At 44.8% G+C, this 18,363-nt stretch overlaps 3 protein-coding genes across 3 annotated transcripts; 2 read left to right on the top strand and 1 right to left on the bottom strand.

The window, feature by feature from the left end:
- Positions 1–996: 996 nt before the first annotated feature.
- On the top strand, positions 997–3,009 carry LOC128731054 (trypsin-1-like). The gene is made up of 4 exons (XM_053824149.1): positions 997–1,095; positions 1,880–2,030; positions 2,099–2,493; positions 2,578–3,009. The coding sequence occupies exons 1-4, from the start codon at positions 997–999 to the stop codon at positions 2,947–2,949; spliced, it is 1,017 nt and encodes a 338-aa protein (XP_053680124.1). The 3' UTR covers positions 2,950–3,009.
- Positions 3,010–3,334: 325 nt separating this feature from the next.
- LOC128724431 (coagulation factor XI-like) lies at positions 3,335–5,000 on the top strand. Its single transcript, XM_053818160.1, has 4 exons — positions 3,335–3,406; positions 3,491–4,076; positions 4,148–4,746; positions 4,812–5,000. Exons 1-4 carry the CDS (start codon positions 3,335–3,337, stop codon positions 4,998–5,000), a joined length of 1,446 nt encoding a protein of 481 aa, XP_053674135.1.
- An 8,753-nt stretch (positions 5,001–13,753) lies between these two features.
- On the bottom strand, positions 13,754–18,363 carry LOC128731743 (soluble guanylate cyclase 89Db-like). The gene is made up of 7 exons (XM_053824877.1): positions 18,322–18,363; positions 15,916–15,993; positions 15,365–15,847; positions 15,034–15,291; positions 14,714–14,973; positions 13,885–14,656; positions 13,754–13,810 (listed from the first exon to the last, which is right to left on the bottom strand). Exons 1-7 carry the CDS (start codon positions 18,361–18,363, stop codon positions 13,754–13,756), a joined length of 1,950 nt encoding a protein of 649 aa, XP_053680852.1.

The following is an 18,363-nucleotide window of genomic DNA, read 5'->3' as shown; positions in this document are numbered from 1 at the left end:
GGTACAATTTCCCACCTACAGAACCGGTCGCCGTCCAGTGGGTCGGTTCGCCGATCCCAAACCCCCTAGAGTGGTACTTCAACCCTGACCGTGACGAACGCCAGCTACTCGTCTGCGAGCCAACGCGATCATGTAACTGATCTTACCCTCGGCAATGGTAACAGAGTCGCACGTTCATCGAAGAAAGTAAAGGACTCGATAAATGAGGCGCGAAAGAGGACGGAACGATCATTGAGAAAAAATAAATAAATAAATAAACATACCTCCTAGAAAATCTGAGGATCGCTTCGCATTGCCGTGGAACGCTACTGTGGGTGTGACAAGTTCAAGACCACGTCGCCAGCGTGCTTGACGGTCTTTCTGTGTCATCACATCACAAGGGGTCCCAAAGAAAAGGCGCTCCACTTGGCATCTAGCAGAAACCAGGTGCTACCCTCTCATCGACATCACCTCCTCAGACCACCGGTAGTACTTTCGAAACGGTCACCCAACCCAAACTGCTCTGACCGATCGGGGGCCTATCGACGCGTGCTATCGACCGTTTGGAGCAAGCGGTGCTGTTGAAGCCTCGAACGTGTGTCGTGTGAGCCAGAAGGGCTCTCCAAGCACCCCACGGTGACGCTGAGATGTGGACAGGTCGCGTGTGGAGCGAACCACTCGACGGTAGTTAGTTGTGCACGATCTTGCGTCGCGACTAGAGCGATCCCCAACGGTAGCCGGTTGGACTGAACCGGGCGCGTTGAAACGATAACCTGCGAGTGACGAGTCTGCACCTTGCGCGAAGTGCAGAATCTAGTGAGTTTCACATCCGCCAGCTCTCAAGCCAGTGAGAGGACCCATTTTGTGTGCGAAATTCACCCTGACGAAGCGTTTCTTCATTCTGAAGTGAGTGAGAGTCGACCACAGCGAGTCAACAGGATTGTTGGCGAACGACGAAAAGAAAGTTTCACCTTCGAAAGGCGTCCGTTTTGCGCACGATTTGGCGTCCTGGGCCCGATGCAACGCTTCCATGCGTTTCGTTGCAGTGGCATGCGGCTGTCAATCCTGCTGGTGATCGGGCTATGCTCTCTCGGTGACGCTGCGACCAGTGGACATGTAAGTTTCTCGAAGTCCCAAGAGTTCCCGAAGCCGGGACCTACCGTTAACTCGTTTCTACAGTCATCATTTGCATCCGTCCGACGACGGAAGAGAGTGTATGTGACGCGGTTTGTGTGTGTGCGAGAAAGACCAGCGGTTTGCTAAAGAATGTATATAGTTCAACAAACTCTCGACAGCACAAACCGACCGGAATGGAAGGATTAAAATCCCCCCTCCCCTGTGGAACTGTGAATGTGCTGCCAAACCAGGCAACTGGTTTTCGAGAAGAATGTGAAGCGTAATCCGAAACATAACAAATTCTGCACATATGTATACATTTTGCGCTGCATCAAGCTATGTTTTTTTTTTGCATGATTCTTGTTTTGTATACAGTGCCTAAATTTAAGTTAAGGAAATCACATCTTATCAAGTCTATCACTGTTGAAATTGAATGACAACATTTCAAATGCTAAATATGTCACATTGAAATCAACCAATTTTTATTTTTAGTATTTTTTTTTCTACGAATTTAAATACAGCTATCTGAAAATATCTTGCTTGACATATTCGAAAATGTTGTGTGAGCCCTAGAAATCTTTTTCCACACGAAATACTAGCTCAAATTCAATTTTCTATGTTGGAATACAATCAAGACACTTTCTTCAATACTATGTCGGATGTATACTAAACATGCTCGCTTGTACACGTTTTCTTCGTGCTGAATGTGTGAACAAGCCATCACCAATAAAAACATACTCTTCCTATAATAACCTATTAATCCATCTATATTCTGCTGCTCTAGATCGCAAGAGAAAGCCAAACCCCAGAGCTGTCGGCGCAGGTTCAGGCAGAAAAGAACAACCCTTTCATCGAATGGCTAGCCGGACTGATTGGTACTACGACAACTCCACCTCCCGAAAACCTCACACCACCGGAAAATTGTCCAACATGCCGTAAGTGCTGCATGCACACTCACGTTCCTGTAAAAAAAATCATGATCATATCCTTCTTCGATTTTTAGAATGCGGTAGGACTAACCGACTCACCAGAATCGTCGGAGGGCAGGAAACGCAGGTCAACCAGTACCCGTGGATGGCAATGCTGCAGTATTCGGGCACATTCTACTGCGGAGGATCACTCATCAGCGATCGACACGTGCTGACGGCGGCTCACTGCGTGCACGGTTTCAACCGGAACAAAATAAGCGTCGTTTTGATGGAACACGATCGCGTATCGACAACCGAATCGATGACGATGGTCTCCAAGGTGCAGCGTGTCATCGAACACAACGGGTACAATTCGAACAACTACAACAGTGACATTGCGATCCTGCGGCTTGCCACCCCATTCAACATCGACGATAAACTCCGCCCGGTGTGTCTGCCCACGCCGAAGAAACCTTTCACCGGATACGACGTAAGTGGCCCTCGATCTTTCATTGCCTGTCGTTCGTACAGTGTGTGTGAGTGTGTTTTTTTTTTTGGTTTATCATCCTCCTAGGGCATCGTGACGGGCTGGGGTGCAACGTCGGAGAATGGAGCCATCTCGACGAATCTGCAGGAGGTCACGGTGCCGATCATGTCGAATGCGGATTGCCGAAAAACGGGCTACGGTTCTTCGCGCATCACCGACAACATGCTGTGCGCAGGGTACAGTGAGGGCAAGAAGGACTCCTGTCAGGGCGACAGTGGAGGACCGCTGCACGTGATTAAGCAAAACACCACCGACAATGTGCATCAGATCGCGGGCATCGTGTCGTGGGGTGAGGGCTGCGCGAAGCCAAACTACCCCGGCGTGTACACACGCGTAAACCGGTTCGGAACGTGGATTCGCTCAAACACCGCCGACGGTTGCTACTGCAGCGAGGACTAAGCAATCGCCCTCGGTTGTGCGATTTTGTTATCATCTTTGCAGATACGCGAAATAAACATAGGTAGCGCATAAACCCTCGCGTCTTGCAGTTTCTTATTCTAGCCCCTGCCGATGACCAGCAGTTCCTCGCGTTCGAACCAATGCACTGGAGAAAAGAACCAGTTTTTCTGATGGATCTCTCTTCTCAACATTTCACCGTAAATTGACGGATCGAGGCCATCATTGATGCACTGCCCTCGTGAAAGCCATTTTCTTTTCTTCTCCTTGCACAAAGTTTCAAGCCCTTTCGGGGGTGAGTACGTGCCATTATATGGGATAAAAAGCGCCGAAACGCGCACTCGAATTGCCATTTGCGAGTCATTTCTTGACTACTGCGGTTGCCGATATGTCTGCGGTGGTGGTGAGTTTCCTGGCATTGCTGCTTATCGGTGCATCTATCAAGGTCAACGGAAGCGAGGTAAACGCGTTAGATAATTAGTTTCGGCAGCTAAAAATTTTACACACGACAAGCGACAAATCTTCAATGCTTATCGCATTTTAGCACTCTGGCGCGCGTGTCGACGATGCCGCAAACATTAAAACTGATCTCGCGGAAGCAATTGCCCAGAACAATAGCCGTGCTACATTTCAAGATCCCACAGTGAACTCCACAGGCTTTTCCGCCTTCATTCAGCAGCTGTACAACACGAACCGGCCATCCAACGGATCTTCCGTGTCATCCTGGAAGCCATTTGGCTTACCTCCACTCATCAACACGTCCTTGATCGTGGTGAAACCCGATGAAACAGCGGCCCACGATGAATCACAATCGTCGTCGCCAGGGCCCATTACCCAGGGTCTCAGCAATTTTCTTCTAGTGCTCTCCAACCTATCCAACCGTCCGCTCAGCGATCAGTCGGTGGCAAGCAATGCAGGGGGAGCCATTAGTGGTGGCATTGCTGCTGTACAGGAGACGGTATCTCAGCTTGGAAGTTCGATCCAGAATGGCTTAAACTCGGCATTCAGTAATAATCAGGCTAATGGAGTTTCTGCCTCGACCAGCTGGAATCCAGTGCGTCCGATTTCTAGTGCTGTTGGGTCGGTATCAGTTAATAAGCCATCCTATTGTCCATCGTCTTGCACCATGCGTGAGTCTTTACATCGTATCGATATTTCGCACAATTTACTTTACTCGAATAACATCCTTATCTTTCCGCAGTATGTGGCATACCGCAACGGTCTGCCTCACTTCGAATCGTGGGAGGAACGGAGGTAACGCCTGCAAACAAGTACCCTTGGATTGCCTTGCTGCAGTATTACGACCAGAATGTTGGAACTGGCACGCTGATCAACGATCGAGTCGTGCTGACCTCCGGTACCGTCGTTTCAAACATGGTGATTTTCAAGCAAATCAAAGTCATTTTCGGAGTCTTCGATCCCAAATCCACCAGCGAAGGATCAAGCAGAAAGGTGTACACGGTCACCAAAGCTAAGCTGCACCCGCAGTACAGCGATGCGAATGTGCTCGACTACAACATTGGCCTGCTGCAGCTAGCAACTCCAGTAGTGATCACCGAAAGCTTCATGCCCATCTGTTTACCCAACGCCGTGGAAACCTTTGCGGATACGGAAGGACTATTGGCCGGTTGGGGCGCACGTGAGCTCGACGGGGAACCTTGGAAATCGCTTCAGGAAGTTACGATCCCTCTTTACTCGATGGATGAGTGTCGCGTTGCCTATCCAAACTCGACTGAGGACAACATCTGCGGAGGCGTGTTTGACCCGGCTCCGAAGGATCAGCACAAAGTTGCCTGTGATGTAAGTGAAACAAATTATCCCAATGACTTCAGGAAGAGGCTAATTTTCAATCATCCTCCTTGCAGGGCGACGGAGGGACTGGTCTAATGTATCGCTGGATGAACGACTCGCCGCTGCTTACTCTCGCTGGAATTACCATAAACATTCCTGGCGTCGGTTGTGGGAGAGCGAAACAGCCAGTGATATTCACCAAGCTGTATAGATACATTCCATGGGTGCAAAGTCAAGCGACAGGGTGCTATTGCAAATCATAGGCTGAGCAAAGGCAGAAGCAAGGATATGTATGCAAATGTACGTATGTGCTGCGATCAAATGAAATAATGAAATTGAGCTGGGCGATCTACAAAAAACAGAATCATATTTATATCACAACCAATTGAGTAATAATAAAAGGCCAATTGTAGTTAAACGAGAAAAAGTAAAATTATATTGCGAATATTGAGCACGATAGAATAAAAATCTGAGCTACCAATTTATACAAAAAACGTTTTCTGACATGAAAGCCGTTGGTTGTTATGCAGCCGATGGTAAACGAAATGTGAATTCGAAAGATCAATGACCGATTCCTGCGTTCTCAAAAATGCGCAAACCTTTCACACAACCATCTTTTGCAACGCATAACTGTATCGAAGCATCCTGAGTGCAGCGATGGTTTTTAATGAGTTTTTGTTTTCTTCGCTTGATACCCCAGAATAAAGTGTAAATCCAAAGCCAATTAAAAAAAACAAATCTTTTCCGTTGTCGGAACACTTTCTTTCTCCGCTATTCCGAAAACTGGATTTGCGATCAGCATCGAATCAGAACCAGAACAAAACGATCAATTTGGACAAGGAACAACTCAGTTCAACAGAATCTTCTGAACGAAGCAGAGCACTTCTGCTGCCATCGCAATAATGATGAAACCGTTGTATGTGCAGCTTTTAATTATATGTGGCGTAGTGTTATCGAACGTCGAAAAATGGCAAGTAAGTTAATATCGATCCCTGAAAATGTCTGATTCTTACTTCAAACAGGTCCTATATAATCTACTCCACTTTGATTACATAATCATGTCAAGGGCCAGGTTGAAGCAACTAAACCAGAAAACACAATGGAATCCGGCACTGATTCACTGATCGGCGTGGTTGGTCTATTGCTTGCAAACGATCGCTTACAATCAAAATTAAACATTGCGTCATTAGCCTCTACGTACCAAAATACATCAACGGATAGATATTCACCAGAATCCAATTGGGCTGTTCCGGCAAACGTGCAGGAATTTAGCTCCTTTCTGAACAAAACATCCAGTAACATTTCCAAACCCAGCAGTGGAGGCTTTCTGACGGCATCTTCAGGCAGGGATCCCACAGTCCATCAAGGTCCATTGGTGCTGAAGCCTGAACAGCTGAGCGTAATAAATCATTTGTTTGGAAATGTACAAGGTTTCAATAGCAGCATTGGAACATTTAATGTTTCACTATCCCCGACTACTGAAGCTACGACCGGCACTATGAACGATCCTCTACCAATTCCGGTACAAGGTTTGATCGATTCTTCCCAATCCACCCTGTCCAACGCGAGCTCGATGGCTCAGGGAATCGCCAGTCAGCTGGGATCGAATGTTCAAAACGGATTGGGCACCTTTTTCGGAGTACCAAACAATCGTCCTTCAAACGATCCCGAGCTAGCTGATCCAATTCAAAGTGTCATCGATACCTCACAAGCGTCCTGGAACAACGCGACTGGAATTGCGCAAGGAATAGCCGGACAGGTTGGCTCGAATGTTCAGAATGGAGTTTCCAACATTTTTGGCATTAATCTGAACCGACCCATTAACGATGAATCCACGAATCAGTCTACCGAGACGACAACTGCAACGGCCGTAACACTCTCCACTAAAGGTTCCATTCAACCGTTTCTGGGATTCATCCAGAACACAAAACCTCCGATGGCCCTGAAGCCTGGAAAGCCTACCTTAATACAACAACTGTTTGGAAACGCTCCCGGAGCCGGTAGTAATGGTGGGTCGTTGTTCGCCTTTCCAACCAAACCTTCCGAGAGTCCGTCAACTCAATCGGGCAGCTCCACCACAAACAACACAATGAACGATCCTCTACCAATACCGGTACAAGGTTTGATCGATTCTTCCCAATCCACCCTGTCCAACGCGAGCTCGATGGCTCAGGGAATCGCCAGTCAGCTGGGATCGAATGTTCAAAACGGATTGGGCACCTTTTTCGGAGTACCAAACAATCGTCCTTCAAACGATCCCGAGCTAGCGGACCCAATTCAAAGTGCCATCGATACCTCACAAGCGTCCTGGAACAACGCGACTGGAATTGCGCAAGGAATAGCCGGACAGGTTGGCTCGAATGTTCAGAATGGAGTTTCCAACATTTTTGGCATTAATCTGAACCGACCCATTAACGATGAATCCACGAATCAGTCTACCGAGACGACAACTGCAACGGCCGTAACACTCTCCACTAAAGGTTCCATTCAACCGTTTCTGGGTTTCATCCAGAACACAAAACCTCCGATGGCCTTGAAGCCTGGAAAGCCTACCTTAATACAACAACTGTTTGGAAACGCTCCCGGAGCCGGTAGTAATGGTGGGTCGTTGTTCGCCTTTCCAACCAAACCTTCCGAGAGTCCGTCAACTCAATCGGGCAGCTCCACCACAAACAACACAATGAACGATCCTCTACCAATACCGGTACAAGGTTTGATCGATTCTTCCCAATCCACCCTGTCCAACGCGAGCTCGATGGCTCAGGGAATCGCCAGTCAGCTGGGATCGAATGTTCAAAACGGATTGGGCACCTTTTTCGGAGTACCAAACAATCGTCCTTCAAACGATCCCGAGCTAGCGGACCCAATTCAAAGTGCCATCGATACCTCACAAGCGTCCTGGAACAACGCGACTGGAATTGCGCAAGGAATAGCCGGACAGGTTGGCTCGAATGTTCAGAATGGAGTTTCCAACATTTTTGGCATTAATCTGAACCGACCCATTAACGATGAATCCACGAATCAGTCTACCGAGACGACAACTGCAACGGCCGTAACACTCTCCACTAAAGGTTCCATTCAACCGTTTCTGGGTTTCATCCAGAACACAAAACCTCCGATGGCCTTGAAGCCTGGAAAGCCTACCTTAATACAACAACTGTTTGGGAACGCTCCCGGAGCCGGTAGTAGTGGTGGATCATTGTTCGCCTTTCCAACCAAACCTTCCGAGAGTCCGTCAACTCAATCGGGCAGCTCCACCACAAACAACACAATGAACGATCCTCTACCAATACCGGTGCAAGGTTTGATCGATTCTTCCCAATCCACCCTGTCCAACGCGAGCTCAATGGCTCAAGGAATCGCCAGTCAGCTGGGATCGAATGTTCAAAACGGATTGGGCACCTTTTTCGGAGTACCAAACAATCGTCCTTCAAACGATCCCGAGCTAGCGGACCCAATTCAAAGTGCCATCGATACCTCACAAGCGTCCTGGAACAACGCGACTGGAATTGCGCAAGGAATAGCCGGACAGGTTGGCTCGAATGTTCAGAATGGAGTTTCCAACATTTTTGGCATTAATCTGAACCGACCCATTAACGATGAATCCACGAATCAGTCTACCGAGACGACAACTGCAACGGCCGTAACACTCTCCACTAAAGGTTCCATTCAACCGTTTCTGGGTTTCATCCAGAACACAAAACCTCCGATGGCCTTGAAGCCTGGAAAGCCTACCTTAATACAACAACTGTTTGGAAACGCTCCCGGAGCCGGTAGTAATGGTGGGTCGTTGTTCGCCTTTCCAACCAAACCTTCCGAGAGTCCGTCAACTCAATCGGGCAGCTCCACCACAAACAACACAATGAACGATCCTCTACCAATACCGGTACAAGGTTTGATCGATTCTTCCCAATCCACCCTGTCCAACGCGAGCTCGATGGCTCAGGGAATCGCCAGTCAGCTGGGATCGAATGTTCAAAACGGATTGGGCACCTTTTTCGGAGTACCAAACAATCGTCCTTCAAACGATCCCGAGCTAGCGGACCCAATTCAAAGTGCCATCGATACCTCACAAGCGTCCTGGAACAACGCGACTGGAATTGCGCAAGGAATAGCCGGACAGGTTGGCTCGAATGTTCAGAATGGAGTTTCCAACATTTTTGGCATTAATCTGAACCGACCCATTAACGATGAATCCACGAATCAGTCTACCGAAACGACAACAGCAACGGCAGTAACACTCTCCACTAAAGGTTCCATTCAACCGTTTCTGGGATTCATCCAGAACACAAAACCTCCGATGGCCCTGAAGCCTGGAAAGCCTACCTTAATACAACAACTGTTTGGAAACGCTCCCGGAACCAGTAGTAATGGTGGGTCGTTGTTCGCCTTTCCAACCAAACCTTCCGAGAGTCCGTCAACTCAATCGGGCAGCTCCACAACAAACAGCACAATGAACGATCCTCTATCGACTCCGGTTCAAGGAGCTCGTTCGTCACAAACTACCTCAGACGCATTAAACGTGGCAGATGCTCCATTAGAGGAAGTTTTTCCACCGACCCCACCGGCTTGCTTAGCATGCAACAGTGAGTGTTTAATATTCAACCGTAGTGTGTTTTTCTTTTACGCCTTATTTATAGTAACTTTCGCAATACTTCGTCTTTCCGCTAAGGTAAGTGTTCTTACAGACCATTGGAAGGAGAACGCATTGTGGAAATGGACGTACCAAGCGTGGACCCCTATCCCTGGATCGCCTTGATAACCTATCTCGAGAGTCCATCCGGCCAAGGAGCGCTGATCAATGACCGTACGATTGTAACGACTGCTACCGTAATCTTCAATATGCCCATCATCACGCACGTGAAAGCCTTTGTAGGGGCTCACAATTTGTCGAATCTTCTAGAAACAGCTGCTCCAAATGAAATTATCACAACGTATATTCATCCGGGCTATGATCATTCCAACCAATTCGTTGACAACATCGGGCTGTTGATTTTGAAGACTCCGTTAAGCTCCTTCGAACCAATCTGTCTCCCTGATAGAATGCAAGAGTCTGGTCGCCTTGCAACAGCGACCGTCATCGGATGGGGTGCTGACTACACCGGTGATCACTGGACCGGAAACTTGCAACAAACAGAGCTCCAATTGTACACCCATACAGCGTGCCAGGAAGCTTCATCCAATGCAACACCACAAAACTTATGCGGCGAGCAAATTGGTTCTTCAAGTAACGGTGAAATTTCATGCACGGTATGTATCCACAATTTCTCGACTGTGCATTCGATCAAATTTTGTGTTATTTTTTTTTCTCAGGGAGATGGTGGAGATTCGTTGGTGGTAAAGATGCACAATTCATACGAGCTGGTCGGAATCGCGCTTGATATTCCAAACTACGGATGTAGCGAAGATCATCAGCCCGCAATGTTCACCAGTGTTGCGCCGTATGTGGATTGGATCGCAAAGTACGGTCCTGGCTGTGAATGCTTCAATTCCAGCTAAAGGAACAAATTTGAATTCATGAATGGATAATTTTTTATTAAAAACTCATGACGGTAATATGATGTTATTGTAACGATCATTAAATTTAAGGAACTATTAAGCTTTGTCAAAAACGTAAAAAAACTCCTCTGTGGATTTTTAAATAAAATTATTATAAGGCAAATCCCATGCATAACTTTTCATTTGTATTACATTTGCTTCCCCTGATCACGGTTATTTATTTTATAATTTGTTATTGATAATAATTAACGTATGGTTTAAATGCTATTATACCATTTAAAATTGAGGTAGCAAGTTTCAAATTCAATATGTACTTATGTTGCAGTTTTCTAAAAATGCACAAAAAATATTTTGCAGTGCTCACACCATTTTATAGTGTACAAAATACACAAAAATAGCACTTTTAAAAAGCTATAGAAATAATCGAGAGTATAACAATCCGTTCAAAGCTTTATGAGAAAAAATAATTAGTTTTATGGTTATTAATTTTAAAATAAATAACTATAAAACATTTTTAAAATTAATTAGTTTAAATACTAGTATCTATAAGTATTTAGTTTAAGATTATTGCGAACGCATACGGCATTATTGAGAACTCATATGATAAGACCATGTTTAAAATCACACTATTTATCATAAACATTTGAAATATTTAGTTTTTGAATGTTTCAAAATCAAAAGGTAATTCTGGTAACACTCATATTATGTTTTAACTCAACTTATATTATACCGAACTAAAAAAATAAATTGTTCTGAGCAACATTTATTCACATTAAGAGGTACATTTTGTCTGCAGTGGATCTACAACATCAATAACCCTTACAAACACAATATCGTAAACCTGTTTTTCAAGAATTTTTTAAATGTGTAACTGTACTGAAAATTCCAGTATGCAATGCTGCGGATTGTGGATTGCGATGTATTGTATGCTTGCTTAAAAATTAAAATTTATGTCCCACATTTTAAACGGTATCTTGAAGACTCGAAAAACTGGATTTGAGCTCAGGCTCGGATCTGAGTCAGAACAAAATGATCAAAATTTGGCAAAGCCCAATTCAGTTCAGCAATACCGCTCGAGCGTAACGGAAGCAGGAAATTTTTGCAGCAATAATGCATCTGTTCACGGTGAAACTTTTCATTGTATGTGGTGTAGTGTTATCTAACGTGGAAGATGGAGAGGTAAGATAAGAATTTAGTGATGTTCAAAAATGTTTCCATTAAACTGCCCTCTCTCCGTCAAACTGGTTAAACATTCGATTCCCACAGAACATGAAAATTACATCATCTCGCAAGCATCACGAGAAACCGATAAATACGTCCAACACATCTCACAACTCATCAGACGACTCCGTGGTGCAGCATTTTGCACATAATTCCTCCAATTCTCAAGAAACTACTGAAATGGATTTAAATCCTGCTCCAGCTTCGGAGTCGTCTTTACCTGAGCAGAAAAACATTAATGAGCAGTCACTAGATAACACAAACCCGTTGAAAGACGGCGTTCAAGCTTATTTAATTGTACCCATAACAAATTCTACCAGCAGTTCTCCTTCCACCTTCAATCACAACCTAAAACTTTTCTTTGAAAATTCAGCCATCAATTCCAACAGTACTCAGAACAAGACAAGCATTAGATATGGCTCGTCTCCGCTGCTTGGAATATCGATTATTCCCGGAGTAAACATTAACCCATCGGAAGTGAAACAACAGATCATCGATAACGTTTTCAATAATTTGAACAGCGCCAACAACATTGCGCAAGGATTTGTAACTCAAACGGCATCAAACCTTCATAGTGGATTATCCAAAGTTCTGAGCGTTATTATAAATCGTCCCAGCTATGACCAGGCACCACAGCAGGACAATGTGGAAGATGTAAAGGTGTCGAATAGCGAAGCAATGTCGGTTCCACTATTTTACAGTGCACTCGGTCCGTATGTGAGTTTGCTTAACGCAACGCAAGAGGTAGTCAACAGTCCCCTGTTGGCCATTCCTTCACCATTGGCTTCAAATTTATCGAACGGGTTGGCACTTTATATCATTCGTCGTTACCAGAACATTCAAGATCTGTTGGTGCCTAGGTACTGAAACGGAACAACTTTGACATCGATAAATTAAGCAGACGATCAATGGGGTAAAACTAACAAAATTATGCTTTCAACTCGTTTTAGGTCAGGCAAACAGAATTAACACAAAGTTTTCTATTAACCGAAAAAAAACTCAAAAATGTATTCATCAAACAAGCTACATGCATAGTGCTACAATCATTGCTCGCTAAACATCGGTAATAAATTTCTTAAACACACAAACTGCGTGGTAGTTTTTATTCTAAGTGTTGATAAATTTTCATTAAATTTGCACATTGTACATTCGAATTTTTTTATACCTTCGAAACTTTTAATAGACATATTTCTTACTATCTCGGCTATCCTGACCGCATTCTCGTAACGTAAATGACACTTCAATTTTTAGTGTGCATACCTACAACTCACTGAGTGGCATCTGTTACGGAAAGTAAGTTGGTATTTAAAAAAATCGCAGTTTTTGCTATTTTATTTTGATTTATTCAAATGAAAAAAATTAATACCGAAACGATTTCCGGCAACAAACGAAAAAAAAATCTATGTTTGTGACTCACTAACTTGAAATAATTTACTTTAACGAAAGAGGTATGTCAAAAGACACAAAATTAAACTATGTTTTTGATCGACTAAATTAAACATGAGTTTCATGAATATACTACAAAATCCTTTGTAAAGAGCAATTTGTCTTATAGCAAAAAGATGTATGACGTACATAAACAGTCTAAACTTCTGATTTATTCTAATTATATGTTCTCTATCCTCCTTCACACAAATGTGTACATTGATTCATGCTAATTTTGTTTTCAATTATAAGCCCAAAAAACAGAACCTTCATGAAAATCAGGATAATTCATTTAGTATGAATTATCCTGATTTTCCATCTAAAACTATGTGAGAAAATAATATACCCCGTTTGATCCCGCACGAACTGTAACCATCCTTCTATATATAATTTACTTGGAAATTGTTTTCAAAAAAAAAAACTTCCATCATAGCTACACATAAAATCGTATGTGTATGGAATTTAAGGTATTGTTTTTATTAGTTTTCTCTCTCAATTTACTAGCGATTGATTTATCTTGTTGCATTTTAGTTTCAAAATAATTGTTTCGATTCAGTATCACCAGGCGTGAGTAAACATTTTATAGAACGCCTTATTCTTGCTCTAAGAATATATCCTCTTCTGTAATCCTCGAAGAGTAATCTATCTACAGATATACATAATATTAGAGATTTGCAGATTAATGAAATTCAGAATATAGAATCGATGAGATTCATCACTGCGTTTTAAAAACCTTTTGGTTCATGTGAAGCTACGGACATAGATACACGTTACCGCGCCGTTTTAGCGCAACTCACAACGATGCCACAACATTCCTGATGTTCCCGATGATCACTGCAAAAGGCACAATTTGGTACGCCGATGGCCTTCTCTATTTCTTTTTTGGTGCTGGACTCTCCAACCAAAATGTTTCCATGTCGCCTTTACCCTGTCGAGCATAGTGCGAAAATTATAGCCACATCAGTTAACCACGTCAAACCGATCACTCATAAAAGCGCTTACCTTTACGGCCACTTTCCCTCGGTAGGACAGTCCGTAGCCCAACTTCTTAAGCTTTTGGGCTGTGTAGCCGGAAACCTGAATGCAATCCGTTTCTCCGCTGCTCTCCATCCGCGAGGCTGTGTTTACTGTGTCGCCAAAAAGACAGTACCGGGGCACCTTCAGCCCAACAATACCGGCCACTATCGGGCCCGAATGAAAACCAATCTTCACTCCGACTCCAGGAAGATTCAGCTTGCGAATGCTGTGCAGCATATCTAACGCCAGATCGGCCATGTGCTGCGCATGGCAAGGGTTTATATCTGGAGCACCACTGACGGCCATGTACACTTTTCCGACGGTTTCTACCTTGTAGGCCATTGGTGAGTGGATCAGTTCGTCGAATGCGCTGAATGCGGCATTCAGCGTGTTTACTGTCGTCATGGCGTACTTGATCGAGTCATCGCCAGTGATCGTTTCCTGCACCTCGGCAAACAGAACTGTCACCTCCTCGAAGCTCTGGCACGTTTCGTGTGGATTTTGGCCCTCGCGCAGCCGTTCAGCGATCGTACGAGGAATCATGGAGTACAGTAGCTCGTCTCCTTGCCGCTTCCAGGAATCTGCAAGGGCCAACGATGTCTCAAGTTCCTCCGCCCGCTGCTCTTCCCGTTCACACATCAAGTCGAGCCGGGAGTAATGCGAAAAGCCGGAGAAAACCATCTCCCGGCTAAGCCCGTGCGGGTTCAGATCGTTCAGGTAGAGACCCATTTCGCGCAACTCCTCCAGGTTGTTAATGCTGTCAAGAGTGAATAACGTCAATCACCAACATGTACGATCATCTGCAGCAACTTACAGTGGACTGCACAGGAAAACAAGAGAGTTGATATCTTTGATGTAGCGCATTTCTCCCTTCAGCAAAATGCTTCGCAATCCCTGAGATCCACGCCGGGGAATGGAGGTCATGATTTTCGTCGCGTCTTCAGTCGATGAGCTGGTGTCTACCTGAGAAGATGTCGCATTCTGATCGATTGCCTTCGCGGGTTCCTTCGATCCTTTCGCTGACGAGCCTTTCAGCAGCTGGATCTCGAACAAAACCGTCTGTAGGCGTTTGATCTGAAACATCGGATTGCTGTGAGCGATTACGTACGTTGCGAGATGCCACTCACGTCATACGTTTTCCCAGGTGAAGGTAATTCCGCTCGGTCGTCGCAGCTTAAAGTGCTCCGTCACTTTCGCGCCCAACAGCTCCGTCGGGGAGCGATTGACGTTGTTCAGCATCCACGATTCGATGAGTTTCTCACCTACGGCGGTGATTTTCATTTCCTCGTTAAGAATCAGCGCGAATGGGAAAAGGCTCAACAGCAGCTTGCTATTCACCGGAGTCAGCTGAAGCTGCGACGGGTGTGCTTTAATGTGAACGCGCCGTTGCATCTACAGAAAGACAAGCGCTATTAATAGCTATCGCATTTCGAAACTACGCCCAACGAACGATCCACAAACGTACGTATTCTCGATTGTCAAAATCCAGCCGATACTTGACGATGACCGTTTTCAGCCCACCCTGTATGGAGATCGGACCAGACGTGCCGCCTGGCGTGTCGTTTTGGCTCTCCAACACCTTGATGCTGACGTCCATGCCGTACAGTTGCTTAGCGATCTCCAGCAGCTGCCCGCGCAGATACTTCGAAAAGCCGGTCCGCGTGCTTCTGTACACCAGGACGGCCCCGTTTTCATCCACCTCCGTGAGCTGCATGGAAGGGCTCTTCATCTTGCGGTACGTGAAACGCATCTGCAGGTGAATGTTGTCGACCGAGTGGAGAAAATCGCAAAAGTACCGCCCCGTTGCCTTGATCAGCTCATCATAACCGAAATTGCTGAAGAATCTCACGAAGCACCGACCGAAAAATATCATAAATTCATCGAATGGCTTTCCCGTTATGGCCGAGAGGGCTGCGGCGAGATCTGGTATCAGACTATCAGGATACAGCTGAAAACAGGCACAATTTACTGTCACTAACAGCACAACTGTGCAACACACTGCACTCACTGCCGTACCTGATGTGTATTGAAAACAGTGTTTTTACATCCCGTAGTGAGCAACGCCTGGCGCCATACGAATTCTCCATATTCAAGCTGGGGTAGAGAAAATACAGAAAAAATTATTCACTAATTTTCCATCAGTGCTGTACATCTAATGAATTTTAGCAGCCTATTCCCATGTAATCATGATTTATGAATCTCGTACATTCTTCAATGAATATCAAACACATCTTCATTTGCATGCGTTAGCTTCGTACGGAGAATACCCATTTTATGAATGCCCTCATACTTAGATTGCGCCTAACGCATATTCATATTTCGCTTTATTACAATCCCGCCCGTCATTGTAATCGAAGGACGATGTAATTTGCATTCATAACCCAACCGTCAATGTTTGCGCTCGCCAATGTCGTAAAGAGTTATGCCACGGTATGAAATTTTCAAACCACTCCCTCTACATTCCGGAGGCTACCAACGGTACCAAGCAGCCAAGGATGAGCCATGGCTGGTGCTATCGATCGTTTCGAATGCTAACTATTGCACACATTTTTTTTTATAAATTGACAAAGAAACAATCACCTAAAGCGCTAAACGTCGAGAAGGCGATTCGAACATGCCATTAACCATCGAAAAAGCATCAACACTAATGTCGACACGATTCGAAACATTACAAAACGCAACATTACTTCTCGAAGTAATGCAATCGACACGAAATAAATGGGATCCTTAGCTGGAATTTTCCCGGAAGTAATTATTTCCCCCTCACCGAATTGCCGCAGGCCATCGATAAACAACAATCAACAATTACCAACTACACAGCTTCGGCACATCCGTTTCAGGAAAGATGTCGTTTGCTGCACGGCAAAAGTATCCCAAACATCCGAAGAAAGTCAATATTCGTTTGACACGAAACGGGGAGAAAAAAAAAAGTTTCTCTTCGCCCTCCCGAGAACGGAGGAACGATGATGACGAATGGCAACGGAGAGACACTTTTATACGCAAGGGTCGCATTTGATAATGGCATGATAATATCAGTTCCATTTGGCTCTGTTTATTCTTTGACTGGGTCGCTTCCATTCCTTCCCCGTTTTACAGCATCGTGACGTGCTCTACGGGCGTTTGGGTCAAATACACTCTAGGTGCCACTCGCCCGTGCTCTGGATAGTAATCGGGGTTATCACAACTATAGCGTAGGAGTTAACCACCGCCGGCTAGTTATAAACCCTACGCGAGGAAGCTTAACAGATCGGACAACAGGGATTCCAACAAAAAGTTTTCGTTGCGAGTTCAGTTTCGTAGAAAATTGCCCTCAACACACTTCACCCAAATTGCAGCGAGAAAGGCCGCACTAGCAGGGGGTTGAATGAAACGAATGCCATAAAATGCTCGAGCCATTCTCCCACGGGACGTGGACTTGAAGTTCGGCCGATGTAGAACGTGAACATGGAAGCGAAGAACTGTCTGGCTCCAAAACATCTTAACAAGGCAAAGGCAGCCCTTCCTCTGATATTAGAACCCAAATCAACTATCGATTGCAGACGAAAAGTCAAGAAGGATAACTAGTGTAAATATGCCAATAATTGTTGAATATATCTTTCGATCATCGTTGAATCGTCAAACAGATTCTTTGAATAGTTTTAAAACACACCAAGTTTGATGTACCATGTAAATATGATGGAATATTTTCAATAGAAATATCAATTGCATGATATCAAACTGAGTACATAAAATAGCAATTTTCAATTCATTGTTCCCATGTGCAGACAAACAATACCATTTGAAAGCAGTAATTGAACGGGACGTTACACTTCAGCCACAACCTTCTCATTTCTTCCTCGCCTAGTGTACCGGATGTGAAATGTTAAACGAATAAGGCTCTGCCATCTCTGCTGGGGATTGTTTCCGAGCATGTACGATTTTCATTCAACCTGCTTCATGCCGAAATAGATGGTTCCTTCAAAAAGGACAAGTTACTTCACTCGCACCTGAAGTTTACCGAGTGTAACGGAAGAAAGATTCGGAAGTACACTCTGGAAGCCACCGCAGCCGCTCGCAACGGACAGTCGCTGGAGGATTTTGGAAAGATTGTATGTCAAGAAGTTTGGGAAGCGAGCACCAATCAAGCGATCAACCACGACAGCCAGTGCTTCACCTTAGGTCGAAAAAACAGCATTTGCTTTACATCGGCTAAATCTTAAAGATTCTCGAGCAGTAAATATGTGAAGAAAAATTACCCGCACTTTTACGACTTGCAACCTAGAAAGGTTATTTACAACGTTTGGATCCTCCACACACCCACACAACCTACACAGCCAAAATCCAACCCCCCTAGTTTACTCGCATTATTAAATATGAAACAACGTGAGTCAAAAAAAAATGTAGAACGACGAAACAGAAAACATAAACCCTTACTTAGCATACCTGCACAAAATGTTGCACGCTCTCTAGTAGCATTCCGTACAT

The sequence above is a fragment of the Anopheles nili genome, chromosome 2 (genome assembly GCF_943737925.1).
Source record: "Anopheles nili chromosome 2, idAnoNiliSN_F5_01, whole genome shotgun sequence".
NCBI classification, from domain to species: domain Eukaryota; kingdom Metazoa; phylum Arthropoda; class Insecta; order Diptera; family Culicidae; genus Anopheles; species Anopheles nili.
The sequence above is the reverse complement of the archived record's forward strand: the minus strand, read 5'-3'. Positions and strand labels throughout refer to the sequence as shown.

Excerpts from the sequence above, each read along its gene's own strand:
- LOC128731054 (XM_053824149.1), top strand. The coding sequence starts at position 997 with ATGCAACGCTTCCATGCGTTTCGTTGCAGTGGCATGCGGCTGTCAATC. Across the intron at positions 2,031-2,098 it reads GGAAAATTGTCCAACATGCC|AATGCGGTAGGACTAACCGA; the intron begins GTAAGTGCTGCA and ends TTCGATTTTTAG. Across the intron at positions 2,494-2,577 it reads AACCTTTCACCGGATACGAC|GGCATCGTGACGGGCTGGGG; the intron begins GTAAGTGGCCCT and ends TCATCCTCCTAG.
- LOC128724431 (XM_053818160.1), top strand. The coding sequence starts at position 3,335 with ATGTCTGCGGTGGTGGTGAGTTTCCTGGCATTGCTGCTTATCGGTGCA. Across the intron at positions 4,077-4,147 it reads TCCATCGTCTTGCACCATGC|TATGTGGCATACCGCAACGG; the intron begins GTGAGTCTTTAC and ends ATCTTTCCGCAG. Across the intron at positions 4,747-4,811 it reads AGCACAAAGTTGCCTGTGAT|GGCGACGGAGGGACTGGTCT; the intron begins GTAAGTGAAACA and ends TCCTCCTTGCAG.
- LOC128731743 (XM_053824877.1), bottom strand. The coding sequence starts at position 18,363 with ATGTACGGAATGCTACTAGAGAGCGTGCAACATTTTGTGCAG. Across the intron at positions 15,994-18,321 it reads GCGTGCAACATTTTGTGCAG|CTTGAATATGGAGAATTCGT; the intron begins GTATGCTAAGTA and ends TCTCTACCCCAG. Across the intron at positions 15,848-15,915 it reads CTGTTTTCAATACACATCAG|CTGTATCCTGATAGTCTGAT; the intron begins GTACGGCAGTGA and ends GCCTGTTTTCAG.